Raw genomic sequence first — 21,371 nt, forward strand, 5'->3', positions numbered from 1 at the left:
GAAAATTGGAAAAGAAAAAATAAAATTACCTCTCTTTGCAGATGACGTGATCTTACATATGGAATATCCTAAAGAACCCACACACAAAAATATAGATTTAATAAATGAATTCAGCAGAGTTGAAGGATTCAAGATTAATACATGAAAATTAGGTACAGTTCTAAACAAGAGCAATGAGCAATCCATAAAGGAAATTAAGAAAATTTCATTTATGAGAGCATGCAAAAAAATTTCAACTGATAAGAGCATCAGCCATAGAAAAGAATGAAGTACTGATAGGAGCTACAAAATGGATGAACCTCAAAAAGAAAGAAGCCAGACACAAAAGGTCGCCTATTGTATGATTCCATTTATATAAAATAACCAGATTAGCTAAATTCAAGAGACAAAAAGCAGATAAGAAATTGTCAGGGGCTGGGGGGGGGGCGGCGAAAATGGAGAATAACTGCCTAATGGGTAGTGGTTTCCTTTTGCAAGGATGAAATGTTTTGGAACTAGAAAGAGGTGATGGTTGCATAATGTTGTGAATGGATTAAATGCCTCTAGATTGTACACTTTAAAGTGATTAATTTTATAATATGTAAATTTTACCTCAATAAAAAATAATGTATGTAACACTGAATGCATTATCATCATCATTGTCATATCATTACTATGGAAAACAATGTTTACCAAATTTCACTTTCTTTTATAAACTTAGATTATGAGAAGAAAAACTAAGTAGACTAAATTTAAAACTACAGTTGGTATAATTTACATAATATGTTCTTGTCTTCTCTCTGTTCTCTTTCAGATTATGTCTGGCCATTACCTAGATATTTGTGCCCCGTCTGGATTTCTTTAGATGTTTTATTTTCTACAGCGTCCATCATGCACCTCTGCGCTATTTCGCTGGATCGGTATGTAGCAATACGTAATCCTATTGAGCATAGCCGTTTCAATTCACGGACTAAGGCCATCATGAAGATTGCTATTGTTTGGGCAATTTCTTTAGGTAATTAACTTTCTTGGCCAGTAGAATTGCAGCGGCTATGCTCAATACTTTCGGATTATGTACTGTGAACAACGTACAGACGCCGACTGGTAACATTTGCGTTTAATCGGGATTCTTCTATTTAATAATTATTCTTAACCTATTTATCTGATATTTAGGTTAACAATAATGTAAGAAATGTAAACTATATAAATATGCAAATGTAAAGTTTCCATTTATCCTGCTAAATTATTTTATGTGTCAAAAATGCCAATGAATTCTGCAACACAGACACATAACCTTTGAGATAATTAAAACTATTTGAAGATGACAAAGATATATGGTAAAATCTAAATTTTTAAAATGCAGCTTTTAAATCTTAGAAGAGATCAATCTATCCCAGAATATTAATCTTAATATTTTTATTCTAATTCTATATCTTCAGTGGAAAAATTTATAGTGCAATACGAATCTTCACAAAGTAAACATGTCAAAATTTATGCTGTTAATCAACCTAAAATATACTATTTCCCCTTCGTTTTTAAATATCTCCTTGAATTCTGGTTATACAGAAACAAAAACATCTATTGGTTTCTTTAAAGATTTGGGGGAGGTTAAAGGGAGAGAAATGATCATCTTACTGCTTTTATTTAAAATACTCATGCTCAACAATACTAATATTCAAGTCACAAAATTTAACCAATTGGAATATAAGGAATTTTACAATCCACTTTTTCCTTTTTTTTCTCCTCCAGTTGGAACTTACATTTAGTGTCTCATTAAATAATCCCTCTTCAAAGTTATGTTTCTGTAAAAGATTCTGATAAACTTTACAAGATCAAGATGTCTTTACTGATATCATCTAAAGATTTTGGCTGAGGGGGCCAAGATATCTCAGAGCTGGTGTTGGCCTACTGGTGGATGGGGATTTGTCCCAGGGGGTTCCAAGGTTGGTATCAGTCTGCTGGTGGGCAAGGCCAGGGCCTAGAGTGTCCAAGTGCTAGTGCTGACTCACTGGTGTGTGGAACTGGGCCCTGGGCTCCCTGGATGGAGGACCCAAGGTATCCCAAAGCTAGTGTCAGCCAGCTGCAGGTGGGGATGGATCCAGGGGCTGCTGGCTGAGGAACCCAAGGTGTCCCACAGCTAGAGATGGCCTATTGCTGTTTAGGACCAGGGACTGGGGGGTCCTAGGGAAGATGCCTGTCCGCTGGTGGGTGAAGCCATATCCTGGGGCTAGTGCCAGCCCACTGGCAATTAGAGATATGTCCTGGGGTCTCTGGCTACAGCACCCACGGGTCCTAGAGCTATTGTCAGACTACTGGTGGGTGGGCCCATTTTCTGACACAGCTGGCCAAAGGGTCCATGGTGTCCTGAAGCTTGTGTAGGCTCACTGGTGAGTGGGGCCTGATCCCAGGGCAGCTGGCTATGGAGCTCATGGTGTCTTAGAGCTGGTACCAGCCTGCTGGTGGGTGGGCTGGGTTCTGCCACACCAGGCTTCAGGATTATAGTGGTCCTGGGGCTGGTGTCTGGGACCCAGAATCCTGGGGCAGCTGACATCCCACTGGTGGGTCAGGCTGGTCCCTAGAGCCAGCTTGCTTGTGGGCTGAGCTGGGACCCAGGGTGTCCTGGGGCTTATGCTTGTTCACTAGTGAGCAGAGCTGGGTCCTGGATTCTCTGGCTAGAGGGTCCTGGGGGCCCCAGATCTAGTGCCTGTGTACTGGTGTGTTAGGCCAGGTCCTGGGACCTCTGGTGGACAAGGCCATGTCCAAGGGTGGCTGTGGGCTCAGGGGGTCTTAAGGCAGCCTGCCTATTGGTGGGTGGTGCTGTATCCCCACTCAGCTAGTTGCTTGGCCTGAGGCATCCCAGTACTGGTGGGCATGGGCCTGCTGGGTCCCAAGACAAATAAGCTACATGGAGGGTTCCAAAATGGTGCTTGCCAGCGTCAGTGTCCACATGGTAGAACGTGATAGAGCTCTCAAAAATGGCTGCCGCCAGTACCTATTTCACCAGGGTGAGCTCCTGTTGCCTCCTGCCTCTTCAAGAGACTCCTCAAGATCAGCATGCGGGTCTGACCCAGACTAGTTTCAAATTACTGCTTCTGCCCTGGGTCCAAAAGAGTGTGAGATTTTGTGTGCGCCCTTTAGGAGTGGAGTCTTTGTTTTCACAGCCTTCTGGATCTCCCAAAAGTAAGCCCTGCTGGCCTTCAAAGCCAAATGATCTGGGGGCTCATTTTCCTGGTGCAGGACCCCTGGGCTGGGGAGCACAATGTGGTGATCAGACCCTTCATTCCTTTGGGAAAACCTCTGCAATTGTAATTATTCTCCTGTTTATAGGTCTTGACTATACCATGACTCCACCCCTCCTCCCATTGTGGTTCCTTATTTATACCTTTAGTTGTAGAAGATCTTTTCTGGTGGATTTCAGTATTTCCCATCAATAGTTGCTCTGTAAACAGTTGTAATTTTGGTGTGCCTGTGAGAGGAGGTGAGCTCAGGGACTTCCTACTCCTCCATCTTTATACTGTATTTATTGAAAAAATCCACATATAAGTGGACCCACACAGTTCAAACTCATGTTGTTCAAGAGTCAACTTTATTTAGTTAAGGATTTCTGCATCTATATTCATTAGGGCCTGTAGTATTATTGGCCTGTAGTTTTCTTTTATGTAGTGTCCTTATATGGCTTTGATATCAGGGTAATGCCGACTCCATAACATGAGTTTGGAAGTGTTCTCTCCTCTTCAATTTTTTTGGAACAGTTTGAGAAGGATTGGCCCTATTTCGTAAAATGTTTGGTAGAATTAACCAATGAAACCATCTGGTACTGGACTTTTCTTTGTTGAGAAGTTTTTTTATTACTGCTTCAATCACCTTACTCATTACTGGTCCGTTCAGATTTTCTATTTTTTCATGATTTATCTTGGTAGGTTGTATGAATCTAGGTTATCTAATTTGTTGGCATATAAATTCTATTCAATTCTATTCTGTTAATCTACAAGACTTTCCTTATTTCAGTACTACACAATCTTAATTACTGTAGTTTTGTAGTATATTTTGAAATGTGGAAGTGTGAGTGCTCCAAATTTGCTCTCCTTGCTCAATATTGTTTTGGCTACTGGGTTCCTTGCAACTCCCTATGAATTTTTTAAGCAGTTTCTCAGTTTTGAAAAATAAGACTTCTAGGATTTTGATAAGTAAGCATTGAATTTGTAGATCAGTTAATAGAGTATTGTCATCTTAACAATGTTAAGTCTTCCAATCCATAAACATGAGATATCTTTACATGTATTTAGATATTTTTAAATTTCTTTCAAAATTTTTTTGCAGTTTTCATTGTACAAGTCTTGCACTTCTTTTGTCAAAGTTATTTCTAAATGTTTTATTATTTTTTGATGCTATTGAGATTTGAATTGTTTTATTTCATTTATAGATTGTCCATTGCTATTATATACTACTACAATTGATTCTTTTATATTACTCTTGTAGCCTGAAGACTTGCTAAACTTGCTTCCTAGTACCAGATCATGTAATCTTCAAATAAAGATGGTTTTACTTCTTTCTTTAAAATCTAGATATCTTTTAATTTCTTTTTCTTGCCTAAATTCTCTGCTTAAAACCTCCAGTACAAAGTTGGATAGAAGTGGTAAAAGCAAACTTGTTTGTTCTGATCTTAGGAGGAACTCTTTCAGTCTTTCATAATGAAGTAAGATGTTAGCTGTAGGTGTTTTACAGATGTCCTCTATGAGGTTGAGGAAGTTCCCTTCTATTTTTTGTATGGTCACTATATTGTTATAAAACCACATTGGATTTTGTCCTTTATTCTATTAATATCACGTTACATTGATCGATTTTCACATGCTGATACAACCTTGCATTCTTTGGATAAATTCCCCTGGGTCTTGATGTATACTCATTTTTATATGTTGCTGGATTTGGTTGGCTAGTATGTTGTTGAGGATTTTTGTACTTATATTAAGAAAAAGTACTGGTCTGTGGTTTTTCTTTTTATATGACGTCTTTGTCTATTTTTTGGTATCAGGAGTAATACTAGCCTCATAAAATGAGATGGGAAATACTCTTTCTTTTTCTATTTTTTGGAAGAGTTTTTGAATGATTGGTGTTAATTCTTTAGATATTTGATAGAATTCACCAGTGAAGCCATTTGGGCCTGAGCAGTACTTAGTGGAGTTTTTTAATGTCAAATGGAATCTCTTTACTTGTAACAGGTCTATTCAGATTTTCGTTTTCTTTGTGAATTAGTCTTCACAGGTGGTGTATTTTTTAAAATTCATGTATTTCCATACAAATTGTAAATTTTTTGTTCTAATTCTGTGAAAAATGCCATTGGTAATTTGATAGGTATTGCATTGAAACTGTAGATTGCTTTGGGTAGTATAGTCATTTTGACAATTTTGATTCTTCCAATCCAAGAACATGGTATATCTCTGCATCGACCCCAAATAGCCAAAGCAATCTTGAGAAAGAAAAATGGAGCTGGAGGAATCAGGCTCCCTGACTTCAGACTATACTACAAATCTACAGTAATCAAAACAGCATGGTATTGGCAGAAAAACAGACATACAGATCAATGGAACAGAATAGAGTCCAGAAATAAACCCACATACCTATGGTCAACTAATCTATGACAAAGAAGGTAAGAATATACAATGGAGAAAAGACAGTCTTTTCAATAAGTGGTGCTGGGAAAACTGGAGAGCTACATGTAAAAGAATGAAATTAGAACATACTCTAACACCATACACAAAAATAAACTCAAAATGGATTAAAAGCCTAACTGTAAGGCCAGATACTATAAAACTCTTAGCATAGGCAGAACACTCTCTGACATAAATTGCAGCAATATCTTTTTTGATCCATCTCCTAAAGAAAATAAAAGCAAAAGTAAATAAATGAGACCTAATTAAACTTAAAAGCTTTTGCACAGAAAAGGAAACCATAAACAAAACAAAAACACAACCCATAGAATGGGAGAGGATATTTCCAAATGAAGCGACCGACAAGGGATTAATGTCCAAAATATACAAATAGCTCATGCAGCTCAATATCAAAAAAACAAACAACCCAGTCCAAAAATGGGTGGAAGATCTAAACAGACATTTCTCCAATAAAGACATACAGGTGGCCAAAAAGTACATGAAAAGATGCTCAACATCACTAATTATTAGAGAAATGCAAATCAAAACTACAATGAGGTATCATGTTACACCAGTCAGACTGGCCATCATAAAAAAATCTAAAAACAATAAATGCTGGAGAGGGTGTTGAGAAAAGGGAACCTTCCTATACTGTTGGTGGGAATGTAAATTGGTACAACCATTATGGAGAACAGTATGGAGGTTCCCTAAAATACAAAAAATAGAGCTACCATATGATCCAGCAATCCCACTCTTGGGCATATATCCAGAGAAAACTATAATTCAAAAGGATACATGCACCCCAATGTTCATCACAGCACTATTTACAATAGCCAAGACATGGAAGCAACCTAAATGTCCATTGGCAGAGGAGTGGATAAAGAAGATGTGGTACATATATACAATGGAAAATTACTCAGCCATAAAAAAGAATGAAATAATGCCATTTGCAGCAACATGGCTGGACCTAGAGATTATCTTACTGAGTGAAGTAAGTCAGACAGAGAAAGACAAATATCATATGATATCGCTTATATGTGGATTCTAAAAAAAATGGTACAAATGTACTTATTTACAAAACAGAAATAGAGTCACAGATGTAGAAAACAAACTTATGGTTACCGGAGGTGGGGGGGGGGAGGGATAAATTGGGAGATTGGGATTGATATATACACACCAATATATATAAAATAAATAACAAATAAGGACTTACTGTACAGCACAGGGAATTCTACTCAGTACTCTGTAATGATCTATATGGGAAAAGAATCTAAAAAAGAGTGGCTATATGTATATGTATAACTGATTCACTTTGCTGTACACCTGAAACTAACACAACATTGTAAATCAAATATACTCCAATAAAAATTACTTTAAAAATTCATGTAGATTTTCTGATTAGTTGGCATGCAGTTATTCATAGTATTTCCCTATAATCCATTTTATTTCTGTCATGTATCCTCTTCTATTCATGTTTTTAGTAATTTGCATCGTCGCTCTTTATTCTGGTAAGTCTAGTTAAAGTTTTATCAATGTTGGAAATTTTCCCCCCAAAATCAACTTTTGTTGTTTTTTATTTCATCCTGGAAGACTCCCTATAGTATTTCTTTTTCCTTTTGTAAGTTTATTCATTTATTTATTTTTGGCTGTGTTGGGTCTTCATTGCTGCGTGTGGGCTTTCTCTAGTTGCGGCAAGCGGGGGTACTCTTTGCTGCGGTGTGTGGGCTTCTTATTGCGGTGGCTTCTCTTGCTGCAGAGCACAGGCTCTAGGCACAGGAGCTTCAGTAGTTGTGGCATGTGGGCTCAGTAGTTGTGGCTCACGGGCTCTAGAGCACAGGCTCACTTGTTGTGGCGCATGGGCTTAGTTGCTCCGTGGCATGTGGGATCTTCCCTGACCAGGGTTCGAACCCATGTCCCCTGCATTGGCAGGTGGATTCTTAACCACTGCACCACCAGGGAAGTGCTATTATAATATTCCTTGTAGGGCACATTTGCTAGCAACAAATTCGTAGCTTTTGTTTACTGGAAACATTTAACTTCTCTTTCATTTTTAAAGAGTAGCTTTGCTGGACATAATATTATTGGTTAATAATATTTTTATTCCATGACTTTGAGTATGTCATCCCAATGCCTCCTGGCCTCCATGGTTTCTGGTGAGAAATCAGTAAAACTTAGGGATTCCTCATCTGTGATGCATTGCTTCTCTTTTGCTGCTTTCAAGATTCTCTTTGCCTTTGGATTTTATTTGATTACTCAATCACCTCAGGGTCTCTTTTATTAACTCTTTCATTTTCTGATCAGCAGTTGCTGCTTCTATGTTCTTTGCATATCTAGTACTTTTAATTGTATGCCCAGTATTGTGGGTATTATGTTATAAAAGTCCTTGATTTTGTCATCTTTCTCTCGTAAGTGTTAAATTTTGTTCTAACTGAAAGTTAAATTATCAGCATATCACCTGTATACTGTATTAGATTCCTAGCGCATAGCCTTACTTCAGTCTCAACTAAAGGCCCTGAGTATTTTACAAAGATGGTCCACTATGCGTATACGATCTCTAAAATCTCAGATTTGCTTTCCAGCCTTCCAGTGTCTGTTATATGCTAGGACCCCAAGAGGCTTACCTAGGTCATTTGCATCTCAGGAGTTGGCCAAAATCATGAGAAGAAATTTTATGCAAGTTTTAGAGAATCCCCTGTGTGTCTGTCCATTCTCTCCTGGCATAACACCCAAATTTGTCTCCATTCAGCTCTGAAATGTTATTTATGTCTCAACTTCCCAGCAAAAGTGCTACACTTTGACTGGGCTCTATTTCCTTAAAACATAGTTTCAAAATTGCTCATCAGGAGGAAGCTCGTGTGAATGGGAGCTCAAACATGGGCTTTCTGTCTCTTAAAGATTGTAGCTTTGCACTTTAGCTTATACAGTAAATAGAAACAATTGTACAATGTATTTGGTGCAGCCTTGTTTTTTTCCTTTTTGTTGCCAAGATATAATTTACATACAATAAAATGTACAGATTTTTATATATAGTGATTGATGAGTAAGAAAAAATGATAATTTCTATGTAACCATCAGAAAAAAACAAGATTTAAAGTAATTCTACCACTCAATAATTGTCCCCATTCACTTTCCAGGCAATACACCTGTAATGGGACAACCATTGTTCTTATCTTTATTACTAATATTTAGTTTTAACTTTCCCAGATATTCAAATAAATGAAAATAAACATTGCATTCTTTTATGTGTCTATCATCTTTTTTCAATATAGTGATTTTGAGATACATCCATTTTGTTGCACTTATCATTAACTTGCTCTTTTTTATTGCTAAGTAACTATCATCACATGAATATACTACCAGTTGTTTATTCAATTATCTCCAGATGGATATTTACATTCTTTTCAGTTTGGGACTATTAGGAATAAAATTGGTATGAGAATTATTTTTCAAAGTCTATTTTAGGTTCTCTGTTTTTATTTCTCTTGGGTAAATACTTAGGAATGGAATTGCTGGGTCAAAACAAAGTTGTAGGTTTATCTTTATTTAAAATAAATAAACAAACAAACTACCAAACCAGTTTTCAAAGTGGCAGTACTATTCTGTATTCCCACCAGCAACATACGTGAGTTCTAGTTGATCCATGATTTCATTGCCACTTGGTAATGCCAGTTTTTATTATTTTTTTAGCTAATTGTAGACTTACAGAAAAGCTGCAGAATAGCACAGAGAGTCCCCTTACATCCCTCATCCTACTTCACTGAATATTAACATTTTGTATACCCATAGTACAATGAACAAAACCAGGAAATCAACATGTCATACAGTATTATTAACTAAAGTACAGCTTTTGTTCAAATTTCACAACATTTTCTGCTAGTGTCCATTATTTGTTTTCATACCTTATTCAGGATTCCACGTTATATTTAGTTGCATTGAGTAGCTTCAGCTGCATCCAACAAATTCTGATAAATTCTCTTTTCATTTTTATTCGGTTCCAAATATTTTCTAATTTTCCTTGTTATGGCTTCTTAGATACACCCATCATATAAAAGTGGACATTTAATTTCCAAATATATGGGGGTTTTTAAGTATCTTTTGATATTAATTTCTCATTTAAATGCTTTCTTCTCTGCAATCACCCTCTGTGTTTTTTTCAGTCTTTTAACTTTATTGAGGCTTTCAATAGTTAAGTCAAAGATCTCTCTTGGTAAATGTCACATTGCACTTGAAAATATGTGGGTTATTTCCAAATACATTTTGATAGTGATTTCTAACAAAATTCCACAGTAATAAGAGAACAGACTCTGTATGATTTCAATACCTTTAGACCATGAAATTTTTGCGTCTTGTTTTATGTCTCTGGATATGTTCCAGTGTGTCCTGGTTTATAGTCTATAGGCGCTTGAATAGAATTTGTATCTTGCTGTTGTGTGAAAGTTGTATAAATCTTAATTATGTTGAATTGGTTCATAGTGCTTTTCAGGTCTACTATATCCTTCTACTTTTCTGTCTATTCATCCTATTAATTTTTGAGAGTTTGATATTGAATCTCCAAATAAAAATCTTAATTTATTTACTTCTCCTTTCAATTCTGTTGATTTTGCTTCATGTATTTTGGAACTGTGTTATTAGGTGCATATATATTTTTAAATTATTATATCATCCTGCTATATTAACCCATTTTTAGTTATGCAATCTCCCTCTTTGCCTCTAATACTAATCATACTATTAAGTATATGTTATCTGAAATTAATATGTACTATAGTGTTTTATGCATATCATTTCATGTAGTATATATTTCAATTCTTTACTTTCAACCTATATGTATGTTCATAATCAAAATATATCTCATGTTAGCAGCAAAGAATTTAGTCTCTGTTTTCTTTTTAAAACTTTTTATTCAATCTGATTACCTTTAACTTTTGATTAGAGGGTTTAGTCAGTTTACATTTAATGTGATTATTGATATTGTTTTTGACATTTGTTTTCTATTCATCTTTTATCTTTATTGTTGCTCCATTCCACCTTTCCTGTTTACTTTTTTCTTATCATGATATAGTTAATATACTTAAAATTTACCATTTTAAGTGTACAACTCAATAGTTTTTAGTGTATTCACAAGGTTGTACAACCATCACCATTATTTAATTATAGAGCATCTTCATGACACCAAAAAAAAAAGTATTTAAAAGAGTCATTCCCCAGTCCTCTCTCCGAAGACCTTAGACATCACTAATTTACTTTTTATTTCTATGGATTGGCCTACTCTGGACATTTGCTATGAATAGAGTCATACAATATGTGACCTTCTCTATCTGCCTTCTTTCAAATATCATGTTTTTCAATTCTTCCTTGTTGTAGCATACATTAGTACTTCATTTGCCTTTTTCCTTTCTTTGTTAGTTTTTAGCAGTTGATTGAGAAATAATTCAGATATAACTCACCTAAAGTATACAATTCAATGGTTTTTAATATTTCATAGATGTGTGCAACCATCACCTCTATTAGTTTTAAAACATTTTTGTCACCACAAAAAAAAAAACCTTGTAAGTATCACCACCCCTACCTACCCATCCCCCATGCCTAGGCAAGAACTAATCAATTACCTGTCTCTATAGGTGTGCCTACTCTGGCAATAGATGGGATATCATGTAGTTATGATCATATAATATGTGGTCTTATGTGATTGGCTTTTTCACTCAGTAATCTTTTAAGTGTGAATAAGATTCTGTTGTATGTATATACCACCACTTATCTTTTCACTCTTCTGCTGATGGGCATTTGGGTTATTTCCAGTCTTTTTTAATCATGAATAATGCTGCTGTGAACATTCATGGAGCAATTTTTCTTTGAACACCTGTTTTCAATTCTCTTGCATATATAACTAAGGAATTCCTTGATCACATTGTAACTGCTGAATTATTTCCAAAGCTGATGCACCATTTTAAATTCCCATCAACCTTATTGGAGGATTCCAACTTCTTCACATTGTTACCTACATTTTTTGCTGTTTATATATATGATTATACCTGTCCTAGTATGTATAAAGTGGTATCTCATTGTGATTTTGATTTGCATTTCCTTAATAGCTAATGATGATGAGCATATTTTCATGTACATATTGGTCATTTGTATACCTTCTTTGGAAAGATTCATATCATTTGCCCAATTTAATTGGGTTATCTCTCTGTTACTATTGAATTGTAAGCATTTTCATATGTTCTGGATGAAAGACACACAGAAGACATATGACTTCTAAGTATTTCTACCATTCTGTGAGTTGTCCTTTCACTTTCTTGATGGCATCATTTGCAGTACAAAAGTTTTTAATTTTGATGAAGTTCAATTTATCTATTTTTCTTTTGTTGCTTGTGCTCTTAGTATCACATTTAGTAAAACATTCTTAATGCTAGAATTATAAGGGTGTATCCCTATGTTTTCTTCTAAAAGTTGTATAATTTTTACCTCTTACATTTAGGTCTTTGATTCATTTTGAGTTAATTTTTGTAAATGGTGAAAGGTAAGGATCCAACTTCCTCCTTTTGCATGTTGACATCAGTTATCCCAGCACCATTTAAAAAGACTATTCTTTCCCCCATCAAATGGTTGTCTTAGTTTTTACAGGCTATTGTAACAAAATACCATAAACTAAGTGGCTTATAAACAAAAAAATATTTATTTCTCACAGTTCTGGAGGCTGGGAAGTCCAAGATCATGGCACTGACAGATTGGGTGTCTGGTGAAGTCCCACTTCCTAGATGGCCATCTTTTCACTATAACCTCATATGGCAGAAAGGCAAGGGAGCTTTCTCTAGCCTCTTTTATAGGGCACTAATATCATTCATGAGCACTCTGCTTTCGTGACTTAATCACTTCCCAAAAGCCCCACCTCCTAATAGCACCTTGGGGGTTAGGATGTCAACATATGAATTTTGAGAGGGACACAATCATTCAGACCATAGCAATGGTCCTGGTACCTTTGTTGAAAATTAGCTGATTATAGATACATAGGTCTACTTGTGCACTCTCAATTCTATTCCAGTGATCTATATGTCTATTTTTACATCTGTACCTCATGGTCTTGATTATCATTATTTTGTAGTAAGTTTTAAAATCAGAAAGTGTGAGTTCTCATACTATGTTCTATTTCAAGATTATTTTGGCTATTCTGGGTCCTTTGCAATTCCATGTGAATTTTAGAATTGGCTTGCCAATTTCTACATACAAAGAAGTCAGCTGGGATGCTGAAAGGAATTGCGTTGACTCTTTAGATCACTTTGGAGAGTATTGCCATCTCAACAATTTTAAATCTTCTAATCCATAGACATAAGCTTTTTTCCATTCATTTAAATTATTTACTTTCATTCAACAGTTTTGTACTCTTCAATTTAAACGTTTTAGATTTCTTTTGTTAAATTTATTCCTAAGTACTTTATTCTTTTCATTGCTATTGTAAATTGCATTGGGTTTTTTTTGAATTTTATTTTATTTTTTTTATACAGCAGGTTCTTATTAGTTATCTATTTTATACATATTAGTGTATATATGTCAAGCCCAGTCTCCCAGTTCATCCCACCAACCACCCCCCACCTGCTTTCCCCCCTTGGTTGCATTGTTTTCTTAATTTCATTTATTGGATTGTTCATTGCTAGTGTATAGAAATATAATTGAATACCAAAATAATAGCACACTGAATGTGGCAACATTTAAAAAAATTACATACCATGATCAAGTGGAATTTATCCCAGATATGAAAGGTTGGTTTAACATCAATAGAATAAAAAACAAAAACCACATGATCATCTCAATATATGCATAAATAGCATTTGAAAAAAATGTCCATTTTTAAAAATTGAAATATTATTGATGTATAAAATTGTTTAAGGTGCACAGCATGTTGGTTTGATACATTTATATATTGCAATATGATTGTCACTGTAGTGTTAGCTAACACCTCTATCACATCATATAATAGTCATTACTTTTTTTGTATTAAGAACAATTAAGATCTAGTCTCTTAGCTACTTTGACATTTATAATACAGTATTGTTGACTATAATCACAATGCTGTGTGTTAGCTCTCCAGGACATATGTATCTACTAGCTCCAAGTCTGTACCTTTAAAAAACATACCCCCAATTCCCTCACCCACCAGCCTCTGGTAACCACCATTCTGCTCTCTGTTTTTACAGGTTTGGCTTTTTTAGATCCCACATATAAGTGAAATGATATAATATTTGTCTTTCTCTGTCTTACTTACCTCACTTAGCTTAAAGCCTTCAAGGTCCATCCATGTTGTTGCAAATGGCAGGATTTCCTTCTTTCTCGTGGCTTAATAATACTCCATTATATCATATATATCATCCATTGATGGACACACAAGTTGTTCTCATTTCTTGGCTATTGTGAATAATACAAAGATAAACACTGTAGTGAATATATCTCTTTAAAATCCTGTTTTCATTTCCTCTGGATATATATACCCAGAAGGGGAATTGCTGGATCACATGACAGTTCTATTTTGAATTATTTGAACAACTTCCATATTGTTTTCCATAGTGGCTGCAACAATTTACATTTTCTCCAACAATGTGCAAGTGTTCTCTTATCACCACATCCTCTCCAACACTTATTATCTATTGTCTTCTTGATGATAGCCATTCTAACAAGTGTGAGGTGATATCTTATTTTGTGTTTTTTTTAATATATATTTATTTATTAGGTTGCACCTGGTCTTAGTTGTGGCAGGTGGACTCCTTAGTTGTGACTCACCAGCTCCCTGGTTGTGGCATGAGAAGTCTTAGTTGTAGCATGCATGTGGGATCTAGTTCCCTGACCTGGGATTGAACCTGGGCCCCCTGCATTGGGAGCACGGAGTGTTATCCACTGCGCCACCAGGGAAGTCCTTCTTATTGTGGTTTTGATTTACATTTTCCTGATGATTAGTAATGCTGAGCATCTTTTTATGTACCTAATGGCTATTTATATGTCTTTTTTTGAAAAAAAAAGTCTACTTGGTTCCTGTGCCCATTTTTTATTGTGTTGTTTGTTTTTATAAAATTCAGTTGTATGAGTTCTTTATATATTTTGAATATTAACCCCTTATCTGATATATTGTTTGCAAATATTCTCTCCCATTTCATAGGTTGCTTTTTCATTTTTTGATTTATTTTTTGCTGTGCAGAATCTTTTTTTAGTTTGATGTAATCCTAGTTGTTGATCTTAGCTTTTGTTGTTTGTGCTTTTGGTATCATACCAAAAAAATTATTGCCCAGTCCAATGTCAAGGAGCTTCTTCTTCCTTTTCTTCTAGGAGTTTTATGGCATCAGGTCTTATGTTTAAATCTTTAATTCACTGCTAGTTTACTTTTTGATTGATGTAAGATAGGGGTGCAATTTTATTTTTCCACATGTGGTTATGCAATTTTTCCAACACTATTTGTTGAAGAGACTATCCTTTCCCCATTGAGTGTTCTTGGCGCCACATCAAATATTAGTTTGATATGTAGGAGTTAATTTGGGGGCTTTCTATTCTGTTCCATTGGTCTATGTGTCTATTTTTATGCCAGTACCATACCATTTAAATTACTTTGCAGTATATTTTGAAGTGTGATGTCTCCAGTTCTGTTCTTCTTTCTCATGATTCTTTGGCTATTTAGGGCCTTTTGTGGATCCATACAAATTTTAGGATTGCTTTTTCTATTTATGTGAGAAATGTCAATGGAATTTTATAGGGATTGCATTGAATCTATAAATGGGTTTAGTAGTATGGACATTTTAGCAATATTAATTCTTCCAATCCATGAACATGGGGTAACTTTCCATTTGTTTGTGTCCTTTTAAATTTCTTTCACCAAGGTCTTATAGTTTATATTGAACAGATCTTTCACTTACTTGATTAAATTTATTCTTAAGTATTTTATAGTTTTTGAAGTTATTGTGAATGGGATAGTTTTCTTTATTCCTTTTTCAGATGTTTTGTTGTTTGTGTATAGAAATGCAACTGATTTCTTTTTTTTCCCCTTTTTTGGATTTCCTTCCCATTTAGGTCACCACGGAGCACTGAGTAGAGTTCCCTGTGCTATACAGGAGGTTCTCATTAGTTATCTATTTTATACATAGTAGTGTATATGTGTCAATCCTAATCTCCCAATTCATCCCACCCTCCCCTTCTAAATCCAATATCTGTGACCAATAAATATAGTTTACTTATATTGGCTTCTCTTTTCACTGATTGTGGTTCCCACCTTTCTGTTCCTTTGGATAACTAATAACTTTTGATTTAAAACTGGACATTTTTATACTTTGTGATATTCTGGAGTTTGTTTTCTCTTGTGAAGATTATTGTTTTTGCCTTATAGTAGGCAGTTACCTTTCTGTACTCAAACTATAAAACTTGTGTCCCTCACATTATGCATCATCTAATGCCTCTGCTCAGTTTTCTTGGCTTCCAGCTCCTACTTTTTTAGTGTATTCCTCCTATATTTCTTCTGTGCCTGCGTAGTTTAAAGATCAGTCAACAGTTGAGGTAGAGTTTATATACAGATTTACAGGTGTTATTGAGGAATTCTGTATCTATGTATATAAATGATATTGTTCTATAAAAGTCCTATCAGATAAAGACATCAGGTTTTCATATCAGGGTTATGCTGGCCTCATAACATTAGTGAGGGGTATTTCTTACTTTTCCATTTGTGTAAATTTGACGTTTCTCTCTTAAATGTTTGAAAGAATTAATCAATGAAGCCATTTGGATTTGGAGAAGTTTTTAAATATTAGTTCAATTACTTTAATAGATGAAGAGAAATTTCAATTTTCTATTTCTTTCCATTTTGACTCACTTTAGTTCATAGCCAGTGAATAAGGCAAATATAAATAATAGACATAACAAAGATTGGGAGAATGGTGGTGCAGTGGTTAAAAATCCGCCTGCCAATGCAGGGGACATAGGCTTGAGCCTGGTCCGGGAAGATCCCACATGCTGCAGAGCAACAAAGCCTGTGCACCACAACTAGTGAGCCTGTGCTCTAGGGCCTGTGAGCCACAACTACTGAGCCCGCGTGCCACAACTGCTGAAGCCCACACTCCTAGAGCCTGTGCTCTGCAACAAGAGAAGCCACCGCAGTGAGAAGCCCACACACCACAACGAAGAGTAGCCCCCGCTCGCCACAAATAGAAAAAGCCCACGTGCAGCAACAAAGACCCAACGCAGCCAAAAATAAATAAAATTAAATAAAATGTTCCCAGGTGATGCCAATGCCACCGGCCACAGACCATACATTAAAGAGCAAGGGGTAACATAGTCGTTTAGGTTAATAAATAAATTTATAAAAAAAGAAAAAGATTGGGGGAAAAGTTAAAACATTTTAACTTGAAGATAACAATTGTCTATGTGGAAACTCTTAAGGAATCTATTATACTTAAAAGAAAACTACTAATATAAATAAGTAAATTTAGCAAGATATGACTGTATGTGTCTTCATATTTAAAGTTCATCTATTTTAGACAGTGATTGTCTTGCTTTTTTATCCTACTATAAAAAGTGCTGTCTTCTAACTGGAGTATTTGGTCCAATTACATTTTATATAATTATTGATATGACTGGATTTAAGTCTGACATCTTTTTATTTATTTATTTATTTATTTATTTATTTATTTATGGCTGTGTTGGATCTTCATTTCTGTGCGAGGGCTTTCTCCAGTTGCGGCAAGCGGGGGCCCCTCTTCATCGCGGTGCGCGGGCCTCTCATTATCGCGGCCTCTCTTGTTGCAGAGCACAGGCTCCAGACGTGCAGACTCAGTAATTGTGGCTCACGGGCCCAGTTGCTCCGCGGCATGTGGGATCCTCCCAGACCAGGGCTCGAACCCGTGTCCCCCGCATTGGCAGGCAGACTCTCAACCACTGCGCCACCAGGGAAGCCCTAAGTCTGACATCTTTTTCTTTGCTTTCTATTTGTTTCATTTGATTTTTGTTCCTCTATCCTTCTTTTCTTGCTTTCTCTTCTGTTTACCAAATATTATTAACATTACATTTCAGTTCTTTTATTGTTTTTTTGACCACACATCTTTTAAATTATATTTAGTTGATCTAGGTTAATCTAGGAATTACCACATGCTTTCTTAGCTCATAACCGTCCTTAAATTCAATAATATACCACTTTCCCACTTCAGACTTCAGAAATGTAAGAAATTTAAAATAGTATAATTTCATTTACCAAGCCTTTTCTTTTTGTTGTTGTTTTCATGTATGCTACTTCTACATATATTACTGACATAACCTTAAATTTAAATTATTTTTGCTTCAAAACCTCATTTATACATTCTAAGAAATTAGGATAAAACAAAAGTTAGTCTTTCACATTTACTTATATATTTACCATTTCACATGCTCCTCTTTCCTTTTGTAGATATGAAATTCCACCTGGTATCATTTCCATCAACCTCTAAAGACCTTCCTTTAGCATTTCTTTTAATGAAGATCTATTAGCAACAAATTCTTCCAGCTTTAGTTTATCTGAAAAATGCCTTAATTTTACCCTTATTTTTGAAGGATCTGTTCACTGAACATAAAATTCTGGTTTGACGGCTGTGAGTTTGTATCGTTTATATTTATTCTCTTAAAAGAAAGTTTTATTATCTTCCGTTCTCTATGGAATCTGATGTGAAAGTCCTTGGATATTTCTATATTAATCTTCTCTATGAAATGTGTCATTTTTCTCTGGCTACTTTTTAGATTTCTTATTTATATTGGTTATAAGTACTTTGATTATAATATTCTTATGTTTTGTTTCCTTTGGGTTTATTCTACTAGAGATTTGTTGAGCTTCATAGATCTGTAGGTTAATGCCTTTCACCAAATTTGAGAAGTTTCTACCACTATTTCTTCAAATATTTGCCTGCCCCATTATTTATCCTCTTCTTAGACTCCAGTTTACGTGTGTGTCAGAGTGCTTTATATTGTCCCACAGGTCACTGAAACTCTATTTTTAAATTTTTTTTCTTTTTGTTCTTCTGATTAATTTGTATAAATATCTTCAAGTTCATGGTTCCTTTCTTCTGCCATCTCCACTTGTCTGTTAAACTTATGCAGTTTATTTTTCATTCAAATATTTAACCTTGTAATTCCAAAACTTCCATCCTATTCATTTTACAATTTACATTTCTCTGCTGAGAGTTAGCATCCCTTAACCCATTAGGACCACATTTGCCTTTAAGTCCTTGAACATCTTAATAACAGTTGCTATAAATTCCTTATCTGATCATTCCAATATTAAGTGGTACAGGGAATCTTTTTTCATTGACTGCTTTTTTGTATAATTAATATCTTAATTTCTTATTTCTTAGCCTATCTATATTTTTGTAATTTTATGCAGGGCACTGTAAATGATACATTGCAAAGAGTCTGGAATGTGTTGTTTCTTTTAAAGAGTGTTCAATTTGGGGGTGGCATGCTATTAATTTATTGTCTGTTCTTGATCCTGCTGAGGTTCAGTTTTAGGCTTTATTATGGTGCATCTTTTAAGGCCATGATCCTTACTGCTAAGCATGGCTGTTCCTTCGTTTCAGCTGAATCCTCAAGATGTTAGTAATGTGTTAGTGTGGTGTCTCCCTTCTGGCTGGGCCAGACTCTAACTTCTAGGACTGTGTAACCTCTATATATTTGTTATGCTCTTGTCCCCATAGCTACCACTCTCTGCTAGGCCTTATGGAGTCTCATTTGCAGATGTGCACCCGAGCCCTCAATCAAATTCCTGGAGGGTATGCTCACAAATACTTCTTGGTCTCCTCCTCTGCATGGTTCCCTCTTCTCTTATATCTTTCCCAGAAAGTCCCAGGTGCTTTGGCAGCCCTGAACTCTGATCTCTGCCTGCTTATTTCAGCAAGAGAGCCCATCCCTTTTTGGGCTCCATTTCCCTGTGTCACAATCAAGAAATTGTCTCCAGTTAGAGAGGGGTAGAGTGAATAAAGGACTTATTTCATGTGTTTCCCTTATCTTAAAAAGCAAAATTCTATACCAAATACTGCCAAATGCCTGAAAAGAGTTGTCTCACATATTCTGTCCAGTTTTATCATTGTGTTTGGAAGAATGGCAAGTCTGATGCCAAGGACTCTGTCATGGCTGAAAAAAATAAGTCCAATTTTAAAAAGTTTGTTTCATCATTTTGCTTAAATTTGAGTGATATGTATTGACCTTCTTCAAGTTCATTGATCATTACTTCTATTGATCCCATCCAATGATTTTTCTTAATTTTAAATAATGAATTTTTTCAGTTTTAGAGGCTTTCCTCTTTTCTTTAGTTTCCACATCTATCCTGAAATTCCCACCTCTACACCATATGTTTACATTTTCTAGTAGATGATTTAATATATTTATCATAGTTAAAGCTCTTGTCTGTTAATTTCAAGATCTGGGTCATGTGTGGATCTATTTCTATTGTTATTTTTTTTCTTTATTATGGGTCACATTTTTCTGTTTCTTTGTATATTTAGTAATTTTATACACATACTCTTATGGAGGCCTTGTTTTTGCTTTTTTATGGTGGGTTCCAGGTTTGCTTTTATTCCTAGGTCAAATCCTTTATTCTCAAGAAATCGGCTTTTTTCCTAAGGCATGCTCCTTCTGAGTATAAATGAAAAGGCCAGGGTGTTTACTAAGCTTTCCTAATTTGGGGTGATGCAAACTCCCAACTCTGTTTCCTTTTCAGTAGAAAACTGTTGAGATCTCTATTAAATATTTTCAACCTCTCAAATGTTGCTTGCTCCATGAGTTCCTTGGAGAGTCACAAATAAAGGACTCAGTTGTCAAACAAGAATGTGAGGGAAGTTTGTATAGAAATTTTAAGCCCCCTCCTGCCTGTAGCTTGTCCTCTTTCTGATTGCGCAGTCCCTTGTAGTTTCTACCTGCTTTTTGTTCACTCTCAAGTATCTTCGCATGTTGGGTGTTTTAAATTTTGTTCAGGCTTTTGATTGTTGTCAGCAGGAGACCTAGTCTTCTATAAACTATTCCACCATTATTAGGAAATGATAGTATTTACTTACGAGTTCTTATAGTTTTTTGTGGCAGGAAGTTAAATCTGACTCTGATACCAGCTACTGCATCATGACTATAGCTGGGAGTTTGTACATTTTGATGGTCAAAAAAATTTGCATTTTTTCTTCTAGTTTTATTGAGATATAATTGACGTACAGCACTGTATAAATTTAAGGTGTACAGCATAATGGTTTGACTTACATGCACCATGAAAAGATTACCAAAATAAGTTTAGTGGATATCCATCATCTCATATAGATACAAAATTTAAAAAATAAAAGTTTTTTTCCTTGTGATGTGAACTCTTTACTCTCTTAATAACTTTCATATATAACATACAGCAGAGTTAATTATATTTGTCATGCTGTACATTGTGCCCCTAGTACTTATTTGTCTTATAAGTGGAAGTTTGTACCTTTTGACTGTCTTCATCCAATTCCCCCTCCTCCCACCTCCCGCCTCTGGTAACCACAAATCTGATCTCTTTTTCTATGAGTTTGTTTATTTGTTTTTGAAGTGTAATTGACCTACAACACTATGTTGGTTCCTGGTACACAACATAGTGATTCGATATTTCTATACATTTCAAATTGGTCACCATGAGAAATCTAGTTACAGTATGTCACCATACAAAGATATTACTTAATTATTGACTATATACACCACACTGTACATTTTATACTCATGACTCATTTATTTTGTAACTGGAAGTTT

The 21,371-nt window shown here is 35.3% G+C and overlaps 1 protein-coding gene across 1 annotated transcript in view; it reads left to right on the forward strand.

Moving 5' to 3' along the window:
* HTR2C (5-hydroxytryptamine receptor 2C) overlaps positions 1-21,371 on the forward strand; it is a 115,438-nt gene that overhangs the window by 77,245 nt on the left and 16,822 nt on the right. Inside the window, exon 3 of the mRNA XM_007182323.2 lies at positions 794-994. Coding sequence (XP_007182385.2) covers positions 794-994 — 201 coding nt within the window. The remainder of the gene's footprint in view (positions 1-793; positions 995-21,371) is intronic.

Source organism: Balaenoptera acutorostrata, chromosome X (genome assembly GCF_949987535.1).
Source record: "Balaenoptera acutorostrata chromosome X, mBalAcu1.1, whole genome shotgun sequence".
NCBI lineage: Eukaryota > Metazoa > Chordata > Mammalia > Artiodactyla > Balaenopteridae > Balaenoptera > Balaenoptera acutorostrata.